Below are 19,796 nucleotides of genomic sequence, written 5' to 3'. Positions count from 1 at the left end.
GACATCCCAATGGCTTATTTTTATGCATTTTTCCCTTGGATGTTTTTTTTTTTAATTAGGTCCTAAAAGATATATGCACTGAGCACAAAACATCTTAACAAATGGCCATTTTTGAAACAAAAGGTTGGACGTCAGGTTGATTGGAAAAGCTTCACTCATTGGCTTCCAGTTGCAGACTCTCCTCTTGCATTCTGTTCAGGGCTGTTGGGAATTAAGAGCCTCAGTTTCATAGACATTTTCCACCAGATTCTACATAGGTTATATAGTAGATGACGGCAGAAAAAGACCTGCACGGTCCATCCAGTCTGCCCAAGAAGATAAATTCATATGTGCTACTTTTTTATTTGTACTGTCCTCTTCAGGGCACAGACCGTATAAGTCTGGCCAGCCCTATCCCCGCCTCCCAACCACCAACCCCGCCTCCCACCACCAGCTCTGGCACAGACTGTATAAGTCTGCCCAGCACTATCCTCGCCTCCCAACTACCAGTCCCGCCTCCCACCACCAGCTCTGGCACAGACCGTATAAGTCTGCCCAGCACTATCCCCACCGCCCAACCACCAGCCCCGGCACAGACCGTATAAGTCTGCCCAGCACTAGTCCCGCCTCCCAACCACCAGCCCCGGCACAGACCGTATAAGTCTGCCCAGCACTAGCCCCGCCTCCCAACCACCAGCGCTGCCACCCATTCTAGGCTAAGCTCCTGAGGATCCCTTCCTCAGCATTAGGTTGACCAAAATTGGACAGGGATCACAGATCTGTGCTTAAACTAATTAGTTAACAAAGCATTAACAATCTATAATTAGTGCTAATTGGCAGTCATTAGGATTTATGTGTGGATCTGCCCTGTGTGCTATTCTATAACATGTGCACCTACGTTTTAAAGTGTTCAACTCAAGAAGGGACAGGGCCATGAGAGTGGCATGGGTGGGTTAAAGGTGTTTAAATACTGTTCAAAGAACAAACAAACTGCAGTATCTGCTAGAGTTAACAAAAGGTAATCTAATACTGAAGAACACAAACTCTAGCTGGTATCGTTCAAAAAAGCTGTGCTTTAAATCATCATTTGGAGAAAAGCCCTCAGAAACCAAAGGCAAATTGCCAATGGTTCTGAACGCTATTACATGGTATGGACATACACGTAAATAGCGCTTGATTTCTATCACTCGGCTGTAAAAACTCCAAAGAGATTTATTTTATTTAATTTTTTTGATTATGCTTTTAAAGATTAACCAAAATTCACTTCAAATAGCAAAATTATTGACTACTTCTCTCAGTGATATGAATTTCTAACATGAACGCATCATGAAAAAACTGCACTTAGCTTAATTCTCACTTTCCTGATCCAGCACTGTCACTTTTGCGTTCAACGGGGCCACTGTTTCACCCCGACAAAAAGGCTTCCTCAGGAACAAATGCTGAAGAGTAATGCTGAGAGTAAAGAATGCGTTCTAGGTTACAAAATGGCACATTCTTTACTTTCAGCATTACTATTCAGCATTTGTTCCTGAGGAAGCCTTTTGTGGGGTGAAACGGTGGCCCCGTTGAACGCAAAAGTGACAGTGCTGGATCAGGAAAGTGAGAATTAAGCTAAGTGCAGTTTTTTCATGATGCGTTCATGTTAGAAATTCATATCACTGAGAGAAGTAGTCAATAATTTTGCTATTTGAAGTGAATTTTGGTTAATCTTTAAAAGCATAATCAAAAAAATTTAATCAAAAATATTTCTTTGGAGTTTTTACAGCCCAGTGATAGATATCAAGCGCTATTTACGTGTATGTCCATACCATGTAATAGCGTTCAAAACCATTGGCAATTTGCCTTTGGTTTCTGAGGGCTTTTCTCCAAATGATGCTTTGAAGCACAGCTTTTTTGAATGATACCAGCTAGAGTTTGTGTTCTTCAGTATTGGGTTAAGGGTGTTCCCAGAATTTAGGCGCAATGTCATTTGTGCACCCAACTGCTATTAGTTGAGTGCCAGCATTTACACCAGGTTTTGGCAGATGCATGTGCTGCACCCAAAGTTAGGTGCAAGATCCATGCTAAGCTCGGGGCCCTTTTACTAAGTGATGGTAAGCCCACTGCAGGCTTACCATGCACCAATCCAGAACTGGCAGTAGTCTCCACTCCTAGCGCACGCCATTTCCGGTGCTACAATCTGGAACTTAACCTGCAGTAATCGCCTGGTTAATGCAGGAGCCTTTATCACCATCTCAATAGGTGGCAGTAAGGGCTCCCCCCTCCCCCAAATGGCCACACGGTGTTTCACTTACTGCACGGCCATTTCTTTCCCTCAGAAAAAGACAGCCTTTTACCCACTGTGGTAAAAGGGGGCCTCAATGCATGTCAAAAATACGCATTGACACTAGCATAGGCCCCCTTTTACTGCAGCTTAGTAAAAGGGCCCCCTTGTATTCTACATAGGTCACATGATCTATGGAGAATACTAGTTTAGTGCAGGTCTTCCTGGTGACTGACTTTGGGTGCCATTTACTGAATTCTGCACCAATTGTTGATTGTTAACTCTTTGTTAACTAATTAGTTTAAAATTTGTACACCCGACTTTGAGCAGCCTATATAGAATCTGGGGGTATGTCTTTGTCTGTCTCTGGGTTCCAAGAGCTACATGTTCATGATTTCCTTAGATGTTGCACTCGCTCCTGTCAAATTTACCTCTCGTGCCATGACTCTATCCTTGCAAGCAAATAGTCAGGAGACATTGAGTAGCGGATTTAGCTAGATGGGAAGCACTCCAGGGTGGTACTGAGAGAGTAGGCTGCAAATTGGGGAGACTGGGGGTATGGTGGGTGGGAAGCTTAGGTAATGATAGAACTTTTGAGGTATACTGTACAAGAAAATCCTTTATACCTCCTTCAGGAAAGTAGATATTGCACGTTGCTGCCTGAGTGAAGGAGGATAGTGTGAGAAAGGTGAATTTTGTGAGGCACTATGGTGCATTGGGAGGTGTGAGAGGTACAGACCTGGTGCTCTAACAATAGTGCTTACATGGATACTGTGGTTTGTGTACTGACTTCACTGTCAATGTTTCTCTCTCTGGCAGAAGTCGGAGGTGAAACAAGGCAGGATGGAGTCCTGAAATCCATGTGAGCACAGAATGTAAAGAAATAGATGGAACGCACAGTGTGGAAAGCAGCACAAAGCTCCTCTCTCCTTCTTTCTCTTTCCATCTCTTCTGTATAAGGCTTTTCGTCCTTTTAAGTATTTTGCTTGTAACCCGGGATACATAATCAGCAACGCTATGACTGTAAGCAGCTGTTAGGATGGAAAGCTGATCCCCCCCCCCCCCCCCCCCCCCGGGACAGTGCAGATAATCCGCTTTGTATCAGAGAGACAAAACCTGCTCTGTACATAATAGAGAAAGCCAGCAGGACTGGACCCACCCAGGGACTTTGGCAAATAATCCAGACTAGAACTAGGCGCTTTACAGACTTCACAGACAGACATGATATTTATAGCAGTGACTGAAGCTGAGATTAAATCTGCTGTCCCCATGGGAGAAGTTTGATTGGAAGTTTTTTTAAGGCAGAGTGCCAGGAAGCCTCCATTAAACTGGTGGAAACACTGGGCAGGGCCATTGTTAGACACACAGGGACACAAGGCAGAAACTAAGGACAGGGATCAGTGCAAAGAAGCCTAATGCACTACCTCAGGTCCATCACTCAGCTTTGCCAAGAGGACCCAAGTAACGCTGGGGCTCCTGATGATGACCCTGCTTGACCCCCATCCGTCTAAAACTAAACTTGACACAGAGGTTGATATTCAAGAACCCGGTGAGTGGGTGAGGTAACTGGATACATTTCCTTAGTTATCTTGAGTCCAAAAATCAACTGAACCAGTTAATTTTTCAGCTGAATGGTTGGCTAAACCTAACTACTCAAAACTTAATCGGTTAGATTTAAGAATGTTACTTATGTGGCTGCAATGAGGCACATTTAGCTGATTAGCGGACTATCATACTAACTAGCTAAATTGGAAAACTTTTGTTCCAGGCACACCTTGATGTTGACCGTTTCTCTCTGATTAAAGCTGTGTGCACGTAATTTTGTTCTGGCGAATTTAGCCACATTGGGTGGGGGGGAGGCAGCTTTTTAACTGGTTAGATTTATATGGATAAAAAGCTGAATTTAACCACATGAATCTTATATCAACCCCCTTGGTGATAATTCCAGATAAACAAATATATGTTTTAATGTGGTCTGGTTTGCCTTTCTTCACACCTGAGCTTTCATCCTAGTTAAAACCTGCCCTAATGTTACAATTTGCCATATATGATGGTGAGAGGAGAGGTTCTCCCACTGCATTCACAGCAGCTAGAGGGGTTTCCACACTTAGACCCCACACTCCTTCCTCTGTAAATTACCTTCCTCTATAAATCTTCAGTGCAGCAACAGTATTAGTGTGAGCCTACAGATCATGGCTTCTTTTACAATGTGAGCACCATTAATCCCGCCCATGGGAGTCACTGTTGTGTAATAGAAACAGAAAAATAAAGGCAGATAAAGACCATCCTGCTTGTTTTCGAAGGAGATGGCCAGCCATCTTCCGACACACATCGGGAGATGGCCAGCCATCTTCTGAACACGGCCAAATCAGTATAATCAAAAGCTGATTTTGGTCGGCTCCAACTGCTTTCCGTCGCAGAGCCGGCCAAAGTTAAAGGGGGCGTTTCGGCAGGGTACGGAAGGCGGGACAGGGGCGTGGTTACGAGATGGCCGGCTTCTGCCGATAATGGAAAAAAGAAGGCCGGCTCTGACGAGCACTTGGCCGGCTTCACTTGGTCCATTTATTTTTAGGACCAAGCCTCCAAAAAGTGCCCCAAATGACCAGATGACCACTGGAGGGAATCGGGGATCACCTCCCCTTACTCCCCCAGTGGTCACCAACCCCCTCCCACCCAAAAAAAATTAAGAATCATTTTTTTGCCAGCCTGTATGCCAGCCTCAAATGTCATATCCAGCTCCATGACAGCAGTATGCAGGTCCCTGGAGCAGTTTTTAGTGGGTGCAGTGCACTTCAGGCAGGTGGACCCAGGCCCATCCCCCCTACCTGTTACACTTGTGGTGGTAAATGGGAGCCCTCCAACCCCCCCCCCCCAAAACAAAAACTCACTCCCCACAACTGTACACTACTACCATAGCCCTTAGGGATGAAGGGGGGCACCTACATGTGGGTACAGTGGGTTTTGGGGGGATTTGGGGGGCTCAGCACACAAGGTAAGGGAGGTGTGCACCTGGGAGCTATTTCTGAAGTCCACTGTAGTGCCCCTAGGGTGCCCGGTTGGTGTCCTGGCATGTCAGGGGGACCAGTGCACTACAAATGCTGGCTCCTCCCACGACCAAATGCCTTGGATTTGGCCGGGTTTGAGATGGCCGCCATTAGTTTCCATTATCGCTAAAAACCAATGCCGGCCATCTCTAAAGGCGGCCCAAATGTTGACATTTGGCCGGCTCCGACCGTATTAGCGAAACGAAAGATAGCCGGCTATCTTGTTTCGATAATACGGTTGGGATACCGCTTTACAGGGCCGGCCATCTAGATGGCCAGCCCCGTTCGATTATGCCCCTCCACATGGCCTATGCAGTCTGCCCATCTGTGTCATCTGCTCTCCATATCACTCCCTTACAGATCCTATGTACTTGTCCCAAGCTCTCTTGAATTCAGATACTGTTTTCATCTCCACCACTTCCCTCATTCCAGAGCTTCCTTTCAATTGAAAGAGACTCGCCTCCTGTGTATTTATCCTGCATAGGTATTTAAATGTCTCTATCATATCTTCCCTCTCCCACCTGTTTTCCAAAGTATACATATTGAGATCTTTAAGTCTGTCCCCATACGCTTTATGATGAAGACCACTAACAATTTTAGTAGCCACCCTCTGGACCGACTCTATCCTGTTTGTATCTTTTTGAAGATGTGGTCTCCAGAATTGTACATAGTATTCTAAATGAGGCCTTGCCCGTGTCTTGTATAAGGACATCATCACCTCCATTTTCCTACTGGCCATTCCTCTCCCCATGCACCCAAGCATCCTTCTAGCTTTTGCCATCATCTTTTCTTCCTATGTGGCCACTTTAAGGTCATCACACCCAAGTCCTCGTCCTCTTTCACGCACAAAAGTTCTTCATCCCTAAACTGTACTGTTCCCTCAGGTTTTTGCAGCCTAAATGCATGACCCTGCATTTTGTAGTATTAAATCTAAGCGGACAAATTCCAGACCATTCCTCTAGCTTTGCTAAGTCCTTCCTCATGATATCCACATCATCAGGGGTGTCTACCCTGTTGCAGGTTTTGGTATCATCTGCAAAGAGGTAAACCTTACCAGATAGCCCTTCAGCAATATTGATTGCAAAAATGTTAAAAAGAACCTGCCCAAGAACAGAACTTTGTGGCACTCCGCTGGTAACATCCTTTTCCTCAGAATGAGCTCCATTTACCACTACCCTCTGTCACCTTCCACTCAACCAGTTCCTAACCCAGTCAGTCACTTTAGGACCCATACCAAGTGCACTCCGTTTATTTATTAGTCATCTATGCAGAACCGTGTCAAAGGCTTGCTAAAATTTAAATACACCACATCTAGTGCTCTCCGTTGATCCAACTCTCTGGGACTTCCTCCTCTGGGAGCTTTGATTATTTCCTTCACAGCATTTTCAGCCTCTGTAGGGGCAGGGTAGGAGTTACTTTGTTAGGAATGCCACTAGGCCATGGGGGAGGGGGGCAGGGTCTACTGGTGGGATGATGGTGAGGGGATTCCCCTTCAAGAGACACTACTCTAAAAGGATGCTGCCTCCTTCAGAGGTGACTTTCTGTCTTAAGTGTTCTTAGATCTTAGCAGCTCTGTCCCATTGGACCCACCCCTTTAACTACATGTTGATGGTGGATTCTACAGTACCCCAATAATGCCAGCCTGCTCCTGCACCTTTAAGAGGATGGGTAGGGGAAAATTTTCACTGCTTTTTCTTGTTTTTTTGTCTATTCTGTGGTGGGCACTGTGGATAAGGAAAACTTACATTACTGTTGCTTGTGCTATGGTTGAGGTAATTTGTAAGGGAATATTGCACTGCTGCTTGTTCAGTAAAGAAAAACATTTTTTAAAGACAAGCAAAAAGATTCAGGTTAACCTTAAGCACTGTAAAGCAGGGGCGTAGCCAGACCTCGTGGTGGGAGGGGGGCTAGAGCCCGAGGTGGGGGGCACATTTTAGTCTGCCATCTCGCCGCTCCCCCTCACCTCCTTGCCGCTTCCCCTCACCACCTCATCGCTCCCCCTGCAAAAGCAAATACCTTTGCTGGTGGGGATCCTCAACCCCCACCAGTTGAAGCCTTCTTCAGCGCCGGTCTCGGCGCGTTCACTGCCCTGCTCTTTCTTCTTGCTGACGTTCTCCTGTGCATGCTCCTTTAGGTGAAACTGAGCCCAGTTTCACGTAAAGGAGCGTGCACAGGAGGATGTCAGGAAGAAGAAAGAGCAGGGCAGCGAACGCGGCTGTGCCGGAGACTGGCGCTGAAGAAGGCTTCAGCTTGTGGGGGTTGGGGACCCCCGCCAGCAAAACCAGGGGCCCAGATGAAATTTGCAGGGGCCCAGGCTCCCGTGGCCCCACCTATCTACGCCCCCTGCTGTAAAGGATTTTTTCACTTGAAATTTCCTCTTCCATTTATATGTGCAAGGAGTAATCTAATTCAGGTGTATTTCAATGACTGATGATTTCCAAGAGTCCCTCTAGGGCAATGCTTCTCAACCCAGTCCTTGAGGCACACCAAGTCCCATCAGGTTTTCAGGATATCCACAATGAATATGCATGAGACAAATTTACATACCAAGGAGACAGTGCATGCAAATCTATCTCATGCATATTCATTGTGAATATCCTGAAAACCTGATATGCCTCAGGGACTGGATTGGGAAGCATTGCTATAGGGTTCCTGTCCGGGACACACATGATTCCAGGGTTCCAGTGTAAGTACAGTGTCACACATGCACACAATTCCAGTGCACCAGTGACACAAACACACACACATTTACCCATGAACCTGCAGCTGCCCATGCAGTTTAGAAAATTGCTCTACTACTGACCTGGATTTCTTTTTTTTGTAGCCTGGAGTCTTAAATGTGATGGAAAATGGACCTGAGCGAGAAAACTGCCACAGCAGCAGAGTCCAAATGGTAAGGTCTATTTATTTATTTAAGGGGTCTTTTACAAAGGTGTAATATGATCATCCCTATCCCTAAATCTACCTAGAAGAGATTCTAATAGAGACTGGAGCTGTTGCTTTATGGTGACAGATAACAAAGGTGGTTGGAGAGAACAGTGTAGTCTTTAGTTTAGTTTATATGAATATTTTATTATACCACCTTACGTCCCAGAATATTAAAAATGCATCCCAAAAAAGAAAAAAGGAAGTTATAGTAATCTCAGTAGAATAAAAGAAGGAGAAAAAAGGAAGTTATGACTTCAAAATATGAAGTGCAGATCACTAATGTGCCGTTTCTATACTGGTTCAGTCTCTTCAAAAGTACAGGAAAACAAACAGGTTTTTAGTGCAGCTTTAAAACATTCATAATTAGTTTCAATATGGAGAAACTGAGGGGCTGATGCACTAAAGTCCCTGGAAAGAACTACTCGCTATTTCCACCCTGATAAAAATTACCATGGTGGAAATAGTGAGCGATTCTCTAAAGAAATCGCATGTAAATGAGCTGCAGGGACTTCTACTGTGCAGCTCGGTAGGGAAAATGCCAGGATATGTGCATAACAGTCAATCAGTAAGCGTGGCTGCTCTCCGCATGCCCTGAACAGTGTGGACGCGGCTCTGTGGCAACATTTTTGTTAGGTCCTACCAAGTCGGGCATACTGGACCACAGAAAACCTCTGCAAAGAAAAGGAAAACGTGCAGCGACTAGCCTGAGCACATGAAAGAGAGTTCTAACAGCCTCTCGGAAAGCAAAAGCAAAAACAGAGGGGGTCCACATAAGTGGAGAGAAATGCGAGATACAACTTGTGTTGACGCTGGAGTTCACGTCACAACAAACACAAAAGTTCACAGAAGTCAAAAGCAGCACTGCCGAGAACCAGAACCAGCTTTCGTGCCCCGTGCCCACACACAACTTTCATATATGCAGAAAGCTGCCCTACAGCCCTGGAGGAGGAGGTGGAGCTGCGATGGAGAAGGGTGAACGGAGTGGCAGAGGACCCAGGAGCGGCTGGAGGCGATGTTGGCTGGCCTGGGCAAGCTGGAGTGCATGCAGCAGTGCCAGGAGCTGCTCGTGAAGGTGCAGTTCCAGAGAGGGACTGTTATGCTATGCTTTCTGTGCATTGCTCATAACGGCTGGGCATCCCTCGGAATGCACATTTGAATACTTCACAGCTCATTTAAATACATTAGTTTACAATTTCTGGTGTCTGCTGCTGGGAATGGTAAGAAGCTCACAGAGTCCTTTTGTTCATTCATCACTGGATTCCCTGCTCGCTAAACCAGCTTGAACTGGTCAAAAACTCACATTGCTGGTCTGATAAGTTTTATGCATCGCCCCCTGAGGAAGCTAGTTCCATGTCAAAGGACCAAAACAGGAGAACCCTGAGCCTTTTGCTGAAGCCAGGCTGTATTGTGATGGTAAAGGAACAGTCAAAACAATTTGCACATTGAGAATGAATGGGAAACTGAGTGAATAGAGATAAAAAGATCAGACCCATAGGCTGGAACACTTGTAACATTAACTGTATAGATTAATAATTAGTTTAGTTTAGTTGAAAATTAAGTACAGGAGTTTGTACTTCCAACCAGCTGTTTTCCCCTTTTCAGTCTGCTTCAATAAGTTCACAGAAGGTAAAGCCTGAAAGAGCTATATTTTAATTTAAAATTTATTTTCTGCTTTTCTGCTTCTTCAAGACATACAACATGGGTTACAACAAAATCTAGTCAACAACAGCTTAAAATGAGTGCAGGATCTAAACCCTTCCCCCCATCAACCTTGCCATTATCCAATTTACTGCTATTCTTCAGAGCCCCCTATACAGTCAGAATGTTGGGGGCTTCAGAGACAACAGGTCTCTGTGAAGTTACAGTGGCTAGATTTACATAGGGAACAGACCCCTGTACTATCAAGGTATTAAGATTTGCATCGAGTGATCACTGTACCTCTTGACTGTGGTCCTGCTAAGTGTTGGTGTTTTTTTTTAATCCTTCTGATGATATTTAAAAATGAGGCAGTATGGTGACAGGTGACGGGGGTTGTGGCTTCCTGCATAGTGACACTATGGGGGAAGGGGCAGTCTCATTGTACTTCATCCTGTTTTACAGATGTTTATGACTTCAGGAAAGTGACTCTGAACTTCTAGAGAGGGAAAATAAGGGTCCTACATGTTGTAATGATTCTGATACCATGTTGCTGAATTCAGAGCAGGAGCCAGTCTGAAAAGTCATCAGGGATTTAGCTGAGGCTTTCCCTGGGGGTTCCAGAGATGTGTTATTTAGAAAGTAGGATATGAATATTGTGATTTATTAAAGTTTGGCACTGTTGGTCTATAGATTTTTCTTTGGTCTCAAAGGGAGTGCATGAAACCCCTGAAAGTTTTTCTGTTTCCTCAGGACTCTGTATGTGGGCAGCTGGCAAGCTACAGGTGGTACTAGGCTCCCTGCTGAATTAAATCACCGGCTCTGCAGAGGGAGCAGCCATAGTTCTCAGTATTCAGGAAATTTTCATTTTAAATATTTTATTTTCTGTCTTTGTTGTAATAAAAAGTGCTGAATACAAATCCGTTTCTGTTCTAATGAATACATCCTATACCGTGATGAGAGAGAATTGTGTCCCAGGGGCAAAGACTTAACCTCACTGCGCTAGGGCCTCATCACAAGATAACACCCTTACCAATCCCAAAGCTCCAGCCCACCTGTAATCCTCAGCTAGCTTCAGCAGCTGCTGCCTGACCTTAAAGTCTCATCAGTTACCTTCATGTCTTCTAAGATTCCTGCTGCCTTAGGGTTCCAAGTTGGCTTCATGTGTTCAGGACAAGTTAAGCCTGTCCTAATTTTAACCTATTGCAAGCAGTGGCGTGCAGTTCTATTTCCCTTTGAAAACTCAGGACTACACATCCATAAACACAGTGTGTTCAGAATGAGGACTAAATAGCCTGTCCTGCAAAAGTGGATCAGCTGGCAAACCTCAGGCAGTATGAGAAAGCACTGAGTACCCGGTCTGCGAGTGGTGTGTCTGATTACTGTATCGTCATGGCAGAATCAGTCAGGTAGCAGTAGCAGCAGCAGGAGCCAGAGGCTTGAAGGACTGCTAAGGAGAGAGCATGGCTTCTCGTTCTGCATGCCACGCCTCAAATCATACAATAGGTATTCTTTACTTTAAAGGTTATTTTCTCTGTTTGAAGGTGTGTAACTCTACAGCTTAATACTGTACACCCTTAGGATGAGTTCCAGCTCCTCATTAATGTTCCGAGCTGACAGAATAGACATGCTTGTTGTTACGTGGCTGCCCTCAGAAGACTGGACATGAATGGTCAGTCAAGTGGCTCAGTGGTAGAGCTGTCAGTGGCTCTGATCTTTCATTCCTTGGGTCACCTGGAGCTAGAGATGATGTGGAGGTGGTGTTTACAACCACCGGGGGAGGAAGTCTCAGCCATCACTTAGTGGATACCAGTTGGACTTTGGTGCATGTGCACCAGATTCTGGAGATAGCTGAACTAGCTGAGCTAGAGGAGAGATTATAAACATGGGGGGAAGGGGAAAGGGAGAGAAGAACTTAGGTAGTTGTGAGTGAAGGTTCTTGGCACTGTTATCCAGTAGAGGCTATTTCTGATTGAGCTGGAAGTCCAAAAGGGCAGGAGGAAACTACAGTTAAAAGAAATGGACTTGGCATGTTTTTTCTCCATATTTTTCTCTGTATGGCTATACTAGGTTTAACTAGTTATTGGGAGTGCTGTGGTTTTAACAGAAGATGTAATCATCCTGCTGTGGTAATGGTTGTAACATAATCATATCCATGATGGAGTCAGGTGGAAGGTTGTTAATACCCCTAGTTTATAGTCCAAAGTTCGAGAAAAGACCCCACATCTAGATCTCAGTCAAAAAGCCAAGATGCTGCTCATTTTTTACAACTGGCTATTCACCTTCTGCTGCAGCACAAAGAAGTCACAATGGAATGTTCACCGTGGGTCTTGATTTGAGGATGGCTGGGTCCATAGCTCACTAGGGGTTGATAGCAGGGCCTGCTTAACCATTAGATAGACTATACAATAACTTAGGATGGTAGCTTCCGTGAGGGGGGGGGGGGGCAGGAACAACAGCTGCAGTCAAAGCAAAATAATAGGTTCTGACAGCCAGAGAAATGTAAAGAACCATCAGCACCTACTTCAACCTGCAGTAAAGGTAAGCAGTTTTGGTAGAAATTTGCCTGATTTCACTGTTATTCAGCACCACAGTCAGTTCCTGTGAAGACTACAGATTGCCTCATAATCACCTCATACTCTTAAATCAGGGTTCTCAACCCATGGTCAGGTTTTCAGGATATCTGCAGTGAATGTGACTGAGATATATTTGCATGCATTGTTTCCATTGTATGCAAATCTATCTCATGCAAATATCTTGAAAACCAGACTGACTTGATTTGTATCAAGGACTGCGTTGAGAATTCCTGCTCTAAATTAAGGGCTAGGTTTATTAACATGCACTACCACATTAGCACACGGTAACACTGTTAATTCACATTGTTAGTATATAGTTCTTATTGCTTAAAATGAGACTTGTGGTGAATAATTATTAAGATGCTAGTTTCTGCTGACTTTGGAATCAACATGTACTCGAAGTGTTCATCACGTTGTTAAAGTATAAATGTGATATTCTTCTGGATTTAATATTTGTGGAACCTCCAGTAATTGTGTGAGTCCTTTTAATCATTTCTACAGTTTGATATGTATTCAATCCATAAAAAGGTACTTTCTTCCGTGGTACTATCCCAAAATGTGCAACACAACACATCTCCTCTTGCAGTTTAATGGTAGATATCCAGGAATAACCCTGGGTCTGACTATTCCCTCCATAAGGACCCCCAGACTTGTCTCTTCCCTTAGGAGGTCTTTTACTAAGCCGCAGTAGCATTTTTAGCTTGTGGTAGAAATCAGCTGGCGGTAAAAGCTGAGACACCCGTTATATATATTATATATGCACATACTGCAGTACGATGTGTTTATCCACTGCTACCCTATCTGAGATAATACTTAACCATCTCTCTGACCTCATGTGCAACTTTCTTCAAATCAATCACCTTACTTTCTAACTCTTCCTACTTTCTTACCCATCTATATGTTACAACTTTGCCTTACCCTTCACTATCAATTATAATTTTCTATTACGTATTGTGTTGACATTGCAAGTAGTATACCATGCCATACTTTGTATTGTTAGTTGAATATTTTTACTGCTGTAATTGCCTATGGCTCATGTTTGATCTATGCTTACTGTACACAGCCTTGAGTGAATTCCTTCAAAAAAGTGGTAAGTAAATCCTAATAACTAACTAACTAAATAAATAAATATTGTTATGGGTGTCTCAGTGTTTACCGCCAGCTGATTTGTACCACAAGCTAAAAATGCTACCATGGCTTAGTAAAAGACCCCCTTAGTGAATAACTCAGAAGCCTGTTTTTTCTTGTTTGAGTAATCCCTTAGCTGTCTCTTTAGAGTAACATGCACTGGCCTTCCTCTTCTTCTTTTTCCCTTGGTGTCTTCTCTCCTATTTGATTATGGAGTTCCTTTCATTTTCCCGATTAGTATTGTAAACCACTTTAATTACATTTTTGAAAGGCAGTATATTAAGTACCTAATAAACATAGGGTATGCCTGACACCTTTCTTCGGTGAGTTGCCCCTTAGTGAATAGCCCCAACCCCGTTTTTTCCACAGCGAATATCCCACTGTCTGACTACTCCTCTAATAACCCCCTAGCATGAAGCCCTCCCTCATTAAGCAACCTCTAGTTAAGTGTTAATATTCAGCACATAACCAGCTAGGTTAACTGCATAAATAGGACTTCATAAAAGTCAGCCCTATCTTTATGCGCTAGCCCATAATCATTTAAGTGCCGAATAGCACACTTAACCAGCTATATGTTAGCCCTTCAATGCTGGTGCCCAGACATGGCCCGGCATTGAATTTCTGGGTTTAACACTGGCAGCAGTCAGCAAAAAAGCTGATCACTGCCAGTTGAGTATCAGGCCCGTAACTTATAGAATACTGCCGCAGTTAGACCAGGTCTATGGCTAGTGTAACTGTGAGCACAGAACTATGTAAGGCACACCAATACTAGGTTACTCTAATATTCTGGGTGCTCCCACCGTACATCTTGGGGTGCCTAAATGGAGGCACCCAGTTACAGAATTGCCCCCTGAGTGGCCAGATTCAGGGTTCTGCAAAGAGTTCTCATGATAACTCCTAGCCCACAATTTTCACTGCAGCGTCCAGATGAAGTGTGTTTGAGGTGTGGGTAAAGGGGATATAAAGGGGAACAATCCCTTTATAGTTCTGAATGAAGGCTTATGAGGTCACACCTTATTCTGAGTTTTGATAGAACTGGAAGTATAAAGATACAGGAGGAAAGTTCAGGGTCAAACTCCCCCTCTTCCCCCCCCCCCCCCCAAAACACCCTCATTATCACTAGAGTAGACTCTGCTTGATTTTTTTTGTGACTCACTTTACTCACTTTTCCTTTGTGTTTCTTGTCTCCTTTTTGCATCTGTGCTTGACCCAAAAAGTAAGTATGAGAACCAATCAGACAGTTCTACAAATCTAGGATCAGATTCCCAGGGGTTCTATATAAGGTGCCCAAATTTAGGTGTGGATCCAAGATGCGCAGTGCACACACAAACAAGCTGGTTACCGAGCCATTAATTATCAATTAATTAGTATGAACAATCAATTATGGAAATTAATTGGCACAAATTTAGATTTGCACACGCATCTGCCTGCTCGCTATTCTACAAACTGTGTGCCTAAAGTTTATAGCGCACAAATCAAAAGGGAATGTGACCATAGGAGGGGTATGGGCAAGTCAGGGGTGTTCTGAAAAGCAATAGCGCCATTTAGACACCCAAATGACATGAGTTGTGCCCCAGCAGCTGGCGTAAATGTTAGCATCAAATAACTTTTCAGAGGAAAGAAGAGACTTTATACATATATCGAAAACACTCTTCTCAAGTTTGACAATAAATTACCACTCAAGTTATTCAGCTATTATATAGCAATAGTGTGATTTACATAAAGGGGAACCCAACCTACACTTTCCTTTTGTATATATACAGACAGCAGTCATAGGGGGATTCCAATCATAGGCATAAAAACCCCTTTATTCTTTAAGGGCCCCTTTTACAAAGTGGTGGTAGTTCCCATCCCAGTGCATGTCATATCTGGCACTACAAAAATATTTTTATTTTTATAGTGCCGGCGTTTATCTGGTGGTAATCGGCTGGTGCCACGCGCTGGAGCCCTTACCACCACCTCAATGGGTGGCGGTAAGGGCTCCCCCCTGAAATGGCCACATGGCAAGTGCTTCACTTGCCAAAAAGCCATTTCCTGAAAAAAAGATAGACCTACCTTTTACCCACTGTGGTAAAAGGGGGCCTCTGCGTGCAACACAAACATGCGCCGAGACCAGCATAGGCCCCCTTTTTTCGTGGCTTGGTAAAAGGGGCCCCAAATCACTAAGTCTAACTGCTGCATTGACATTTGCAGGTTACCCCTACTTCAGGTGACTAAACAAATTGAAAAAAAGTGCAAAAAACTTACCTCCCTGTTTACTAAGCTGCGCTAGCAGCTGCCACGCGGCAGTGCTGACACAGCCCATTCAAAGTGAATGGGCTGTGTCGGCATTAGCACACCGGCAGTCGCTAGCGCAGCTTAGTAGGCAGGGGGATTAACTTTCTCAAAAGAAATGTGCTTCTTAAAATTTGTGCTGCAAGCCACACCATAGCTGTATCAAGGTGCCTCAGTTAGATCAGCTGTAATTTGCACTATGGTCTTCAGCACTATTCTATAACACTGGGCACCTAAATGTTATAGTGCATAAATCAGAAGGGGGCGTGACCACAGGAGGAGTATGGGCAAGTCAGGGGCATTCTGAAAAGTTGCACACAGTGTTATACAATGGCGCCATTTAGACGCCCAAATGACATAGATGGGCGCCAGCCTTTGTAGTGAGAATTGGCACTATGTATGATTCTAGAAAGAGTGCTCAGCCCGAACTGCCTTTTATACAATAGTGCTTAACACAGAGGTTTTTCCAGTGTTGATTGTTTGAGCATTATTTACTAAACCAGGCCCATACCGTGTAGTTAAGGGGTGAAGGGTCTCAGCTCAGCTTGTAGAGGATATAAGTGCCACTGAGCCCAGACCCACCCTGCTCTCTAGGAGGGAAGAGGGACAAGGAAACAGTGTTGTGACATTGATATAACCACTGTTATGGCCGAGCAGACAAATAGCCAAAATCATGAACTGATCAGGTTCATATGATCATTGCTGCAAAAAGGATACAGTGCCACGCATAAAGCGCTCTATCTAATGCCATTTCACAGCTTCATGGCATTTAGTGATGGCATCTGGAAGAGTGTGCTTACACGATGATTTAGATTGATGTGATGCAATGCCTCTCTGCCTTTACAAGTGGAGCACCCCATGACATGTATTGTGCTTCATGGCGAGTGGTGGCAGAGCACCTCCTGGTGTTCAAAGACATGATAGTTTGGGGCAGTCTCCAGGAAATGTTATGTCAGTGTTGTGTGAACATGAACCACTGCCCCCCTCTATGTTGTACAGATAGGGGCCCTTTTACTAAGCCACCCAACACGCAGCAAAATGGAGTTACCGCCCGACTACCGCATGGCTCTTGCAATAATTTCATTTTTGGTGTGCCTCCAATACGTGCATCTGAAAAATATTTTTTATTTTCAGGCGAGCATAATGGACACTCACCAAGTGACTTTTGACATGCATAGGTCATTACTGCCTGGATTCTTTACTGCTAGGTCAATGGCTGGCGGTAAGGTCTCAGACCCAAAATGGACGCGCAGCAATTTTGATTTTGCCGCATGTCCATTTTTGGCAAAAAAATACCTTTTTTACAGGCGTGCTAAAAAATGGATCGGCGCGCACCCAAACCCGGCACCTACACTACTGCAAGCCATTTTTCAGCGCACCTTAGTAAAAGGATCCCATAGTTTCCTTAAGTTTATGTATGAACAACTCCTCCCGCAAATATTCATCTCCTCACTCTAGGACTTTCCTCTTGCTCCTATAAGAAAAGACCTGCAAGGCACTGGAAAAGCGTCATACTTACATCTTCTGCTAACATGAGACCAAAATTAATTTTGACTTTTTTTTTGTTATCAGAAACAGAATATTGATTATTATAAGAAAGAGGTAAGTCTCCAAATGGCTGAACATACTGCTGTCTGAATTTTTTGTGAACCGTCAGGATCCCAACATCATGGGAGGAAGAGTCAGGAAGAAAGCATGCTCAGAGCATCTGCTGGATCCCTGTATTGGGGGAAGAAGGGTGCTCTGATCATCATTAGGATCCCTGGGCTGGGGAAGGAAGGGTACTCTTAGCTTTGGTCTACCCAAGTTAAGCGGTATATTAAATTTTAAATAAACATCATCATCAGGATCCTGGGATTGGGGGAGAAAGCATTTTCAGAGCTGATAGAAGATATAGATTGTCACATGGATGCTTTAGTTCCAAAATCTTTAATACTTCTTGTGGAGTGTGACAGGTCTCTGCCCTGTCGCCTGTATTGTTCAATATTTTTATTGCCTCTTCGCTGACAATGGGGTGTAAAGGAATGGGGTGTAAAGGTTTATTGTTATACTGATGATCTGCTGCTGGTGGCTAAAGTGAATCCACTATATCCAGATCTTACCGTGTTACAAATTTGTTTATCTGTTATGGTTGGCTGGTTAGACAAGAATGGACTGGTTGCAAATGTTGACAAAACACAAACTTGTTGGATCAGTGGGCAAGCTGATAGCCCAAATGCCTAATCTATTGGGAAAATTGATTCCACCAGTAGATAGTTTTAGGTACTTAGAGGTCATTAATGATTCACATTTATCATTTGATAAACAGATTTCCTCAGTTTTACAGAAAGGTTTTTTTTAAACCTTATGGTTGTTATAATCAATCAAATATTGTCTGAATAAAAAGACCTGTTGCATGCTCTTTTTACATCATGTGTAGATTATGGAAATGTGGCTTATGTTGGTATATCTGCTTTAAATCTAAAAAGGTTGTAAACAATGCATAATGCAGCCATAAGGCTTTTGGCAAATTTAAGAAATTTTGATCATTTAACTTCTCTGTTTTTGAAATTTCATTGGCTGCCAATAGCATTTCAGATACTGTTTAAATTGTTGATATCAATGCATATAAAGGCATATTTTCAAAGCACTTAGAATTACAAAGTTACATGGAGAGACATTTTCAATATGACTTCTAAATCCGACTCAAGTAGTGAAAATGACCATTTTCAAACCAGAAAAATGTCTCTTTTTTTTCTTTGAAAATGACCATTTCCTAGATGTTGTGCTTAGTATGTCTATCTTTTTGGAACGTTAAAAAAAACATCCAAGTGAAAAACACACAAAATCAATCCATTGGGACATAGGAGGAACCAGCTTTCCTAGTACACTGGCCACACAGGCATCCCAGCAGAGCAGTGGGGCACCCTAGGAGGCACTGCAGTGGACTTCAAATAAAGGTTCCTAGGTACACATCTCACTATTAACCCTTATATTATATGGTGAGCCCTTCAAAACCCACAAAAATCCTATTGTACCCAACTACAATAGCCCTTATGGGTTGCAAGTGTCACTTATATGTGGGTACAGTAGGGTTTTCATTGGTTTTGGGGGGGGGGGGGGAACTAACACTTTTCACCACAAGTGTAATAGTTAGAGTGGATTATGGGCCTGGGTCACCTTCTCTACAGTGCACTGCACTGACCACTAGGCTATTCCAGGAACCTGCTTGCTGCTCTAATAGGAGTGGCCATAACATCTGAAGCTATCATAGAGGCTGGTATGTGCTGTTTCATTTACATCTTTGCGGGGTAAGAGGGGGTCAGTGATCACTGAAGGAGTAAGGGGGAGTCATTCCTGTATTCCTGCAGTGGTCATCTGGTTATTTAGGGCACTTTTTGTGGCTTATTTGCTAATAAAACAGGTCTAGACCAAAACATCCAACTTATAGCCCTGGATATTTTTGTTTTGTTCGATTATGGCAGAAAACCGTCCAAGTGTTAAGAATGCCCAGATACCGCCCATGCCCCCTTGTGATTTGAAAGCACTTCTGATGGACCTCATAGAAAAATGTCTAAAAATTGGTTTTGAAAATACCGATTTGGATGTTTTCGTGAGAAAAACGTCCAAAAAGCAGCCACTTTTGGACGTTTTTCTCTTTAAAAATGAGCCCTAAAATAACCTATGGAACTTTGAAAATGAACCCCAGAGTGTATTATGAGCATTTAGGGGGAATGGGACTTGATATACCACTTTTCTGTGGTTTTTACAACTACATTCAAAATGGTTTACATATTATATGCAGGTACTTATTTTGTACTTTGGACAAGGGAAGGTGAAGTGACTTGCCCCGAGTCACATGGAGTATCAGTGAGAATCAAACCCAGTTCCCAGGATCAAAGACCACTGCATTGACCACTAGGCTACTCCGCCACTCAGTTTACCAACTTATTTACATTCTTATGTAATTCCATATACACTTACTAGGAT

At 43.7% G+C, this 19,796-nt stretch overlaps 1 protein-coding gene across 1 annotated transcript in view; it reads left to right on the top strand.

The window, feature by feature from the left end:
- RGS11 (regulator of G protein signaling 11) overlaps positions 1–19,796 on the top strand; it is a 167,236-nt gene that overhangs the window by 92,061 nt on the left and 55,379 nt on the right. Inside the window, exons 10-11 of the mRNA XM_030212787.1 lie at positions 8,111–8,179; positions 17,400–17,429. Coding sequence (XP_030068647.1) covers positions 8,111–8,179; positions 17,400–17,429 — 99 coding nt within the window. The remainder of the gene's footprint in view (positions 1–8,110; positions 8,180–17,399; positions 17,430–19,796) is intronic.

This window comes from Microcaecilia unicolor, chromosome 8 (assembly GCF_901765095.1).
Source record: "Microcaecilia unicolor chromosome 8, aMicUni1.1, whole genome shotgun sequence".
NCBI classification, from domain to species: domain Eukaryota; kingdom Metazoa; phylum Chordata; class Amphibia; order Gymnophiona; family Siphonopidae; genus Microcaecilia; species Microcaecilia unicolor.
The sequence above is the reverse complement of the archived record's forward strand: the minus strand, read 5'-3'. Positions and strand labels throughout refer to the sequence as shown.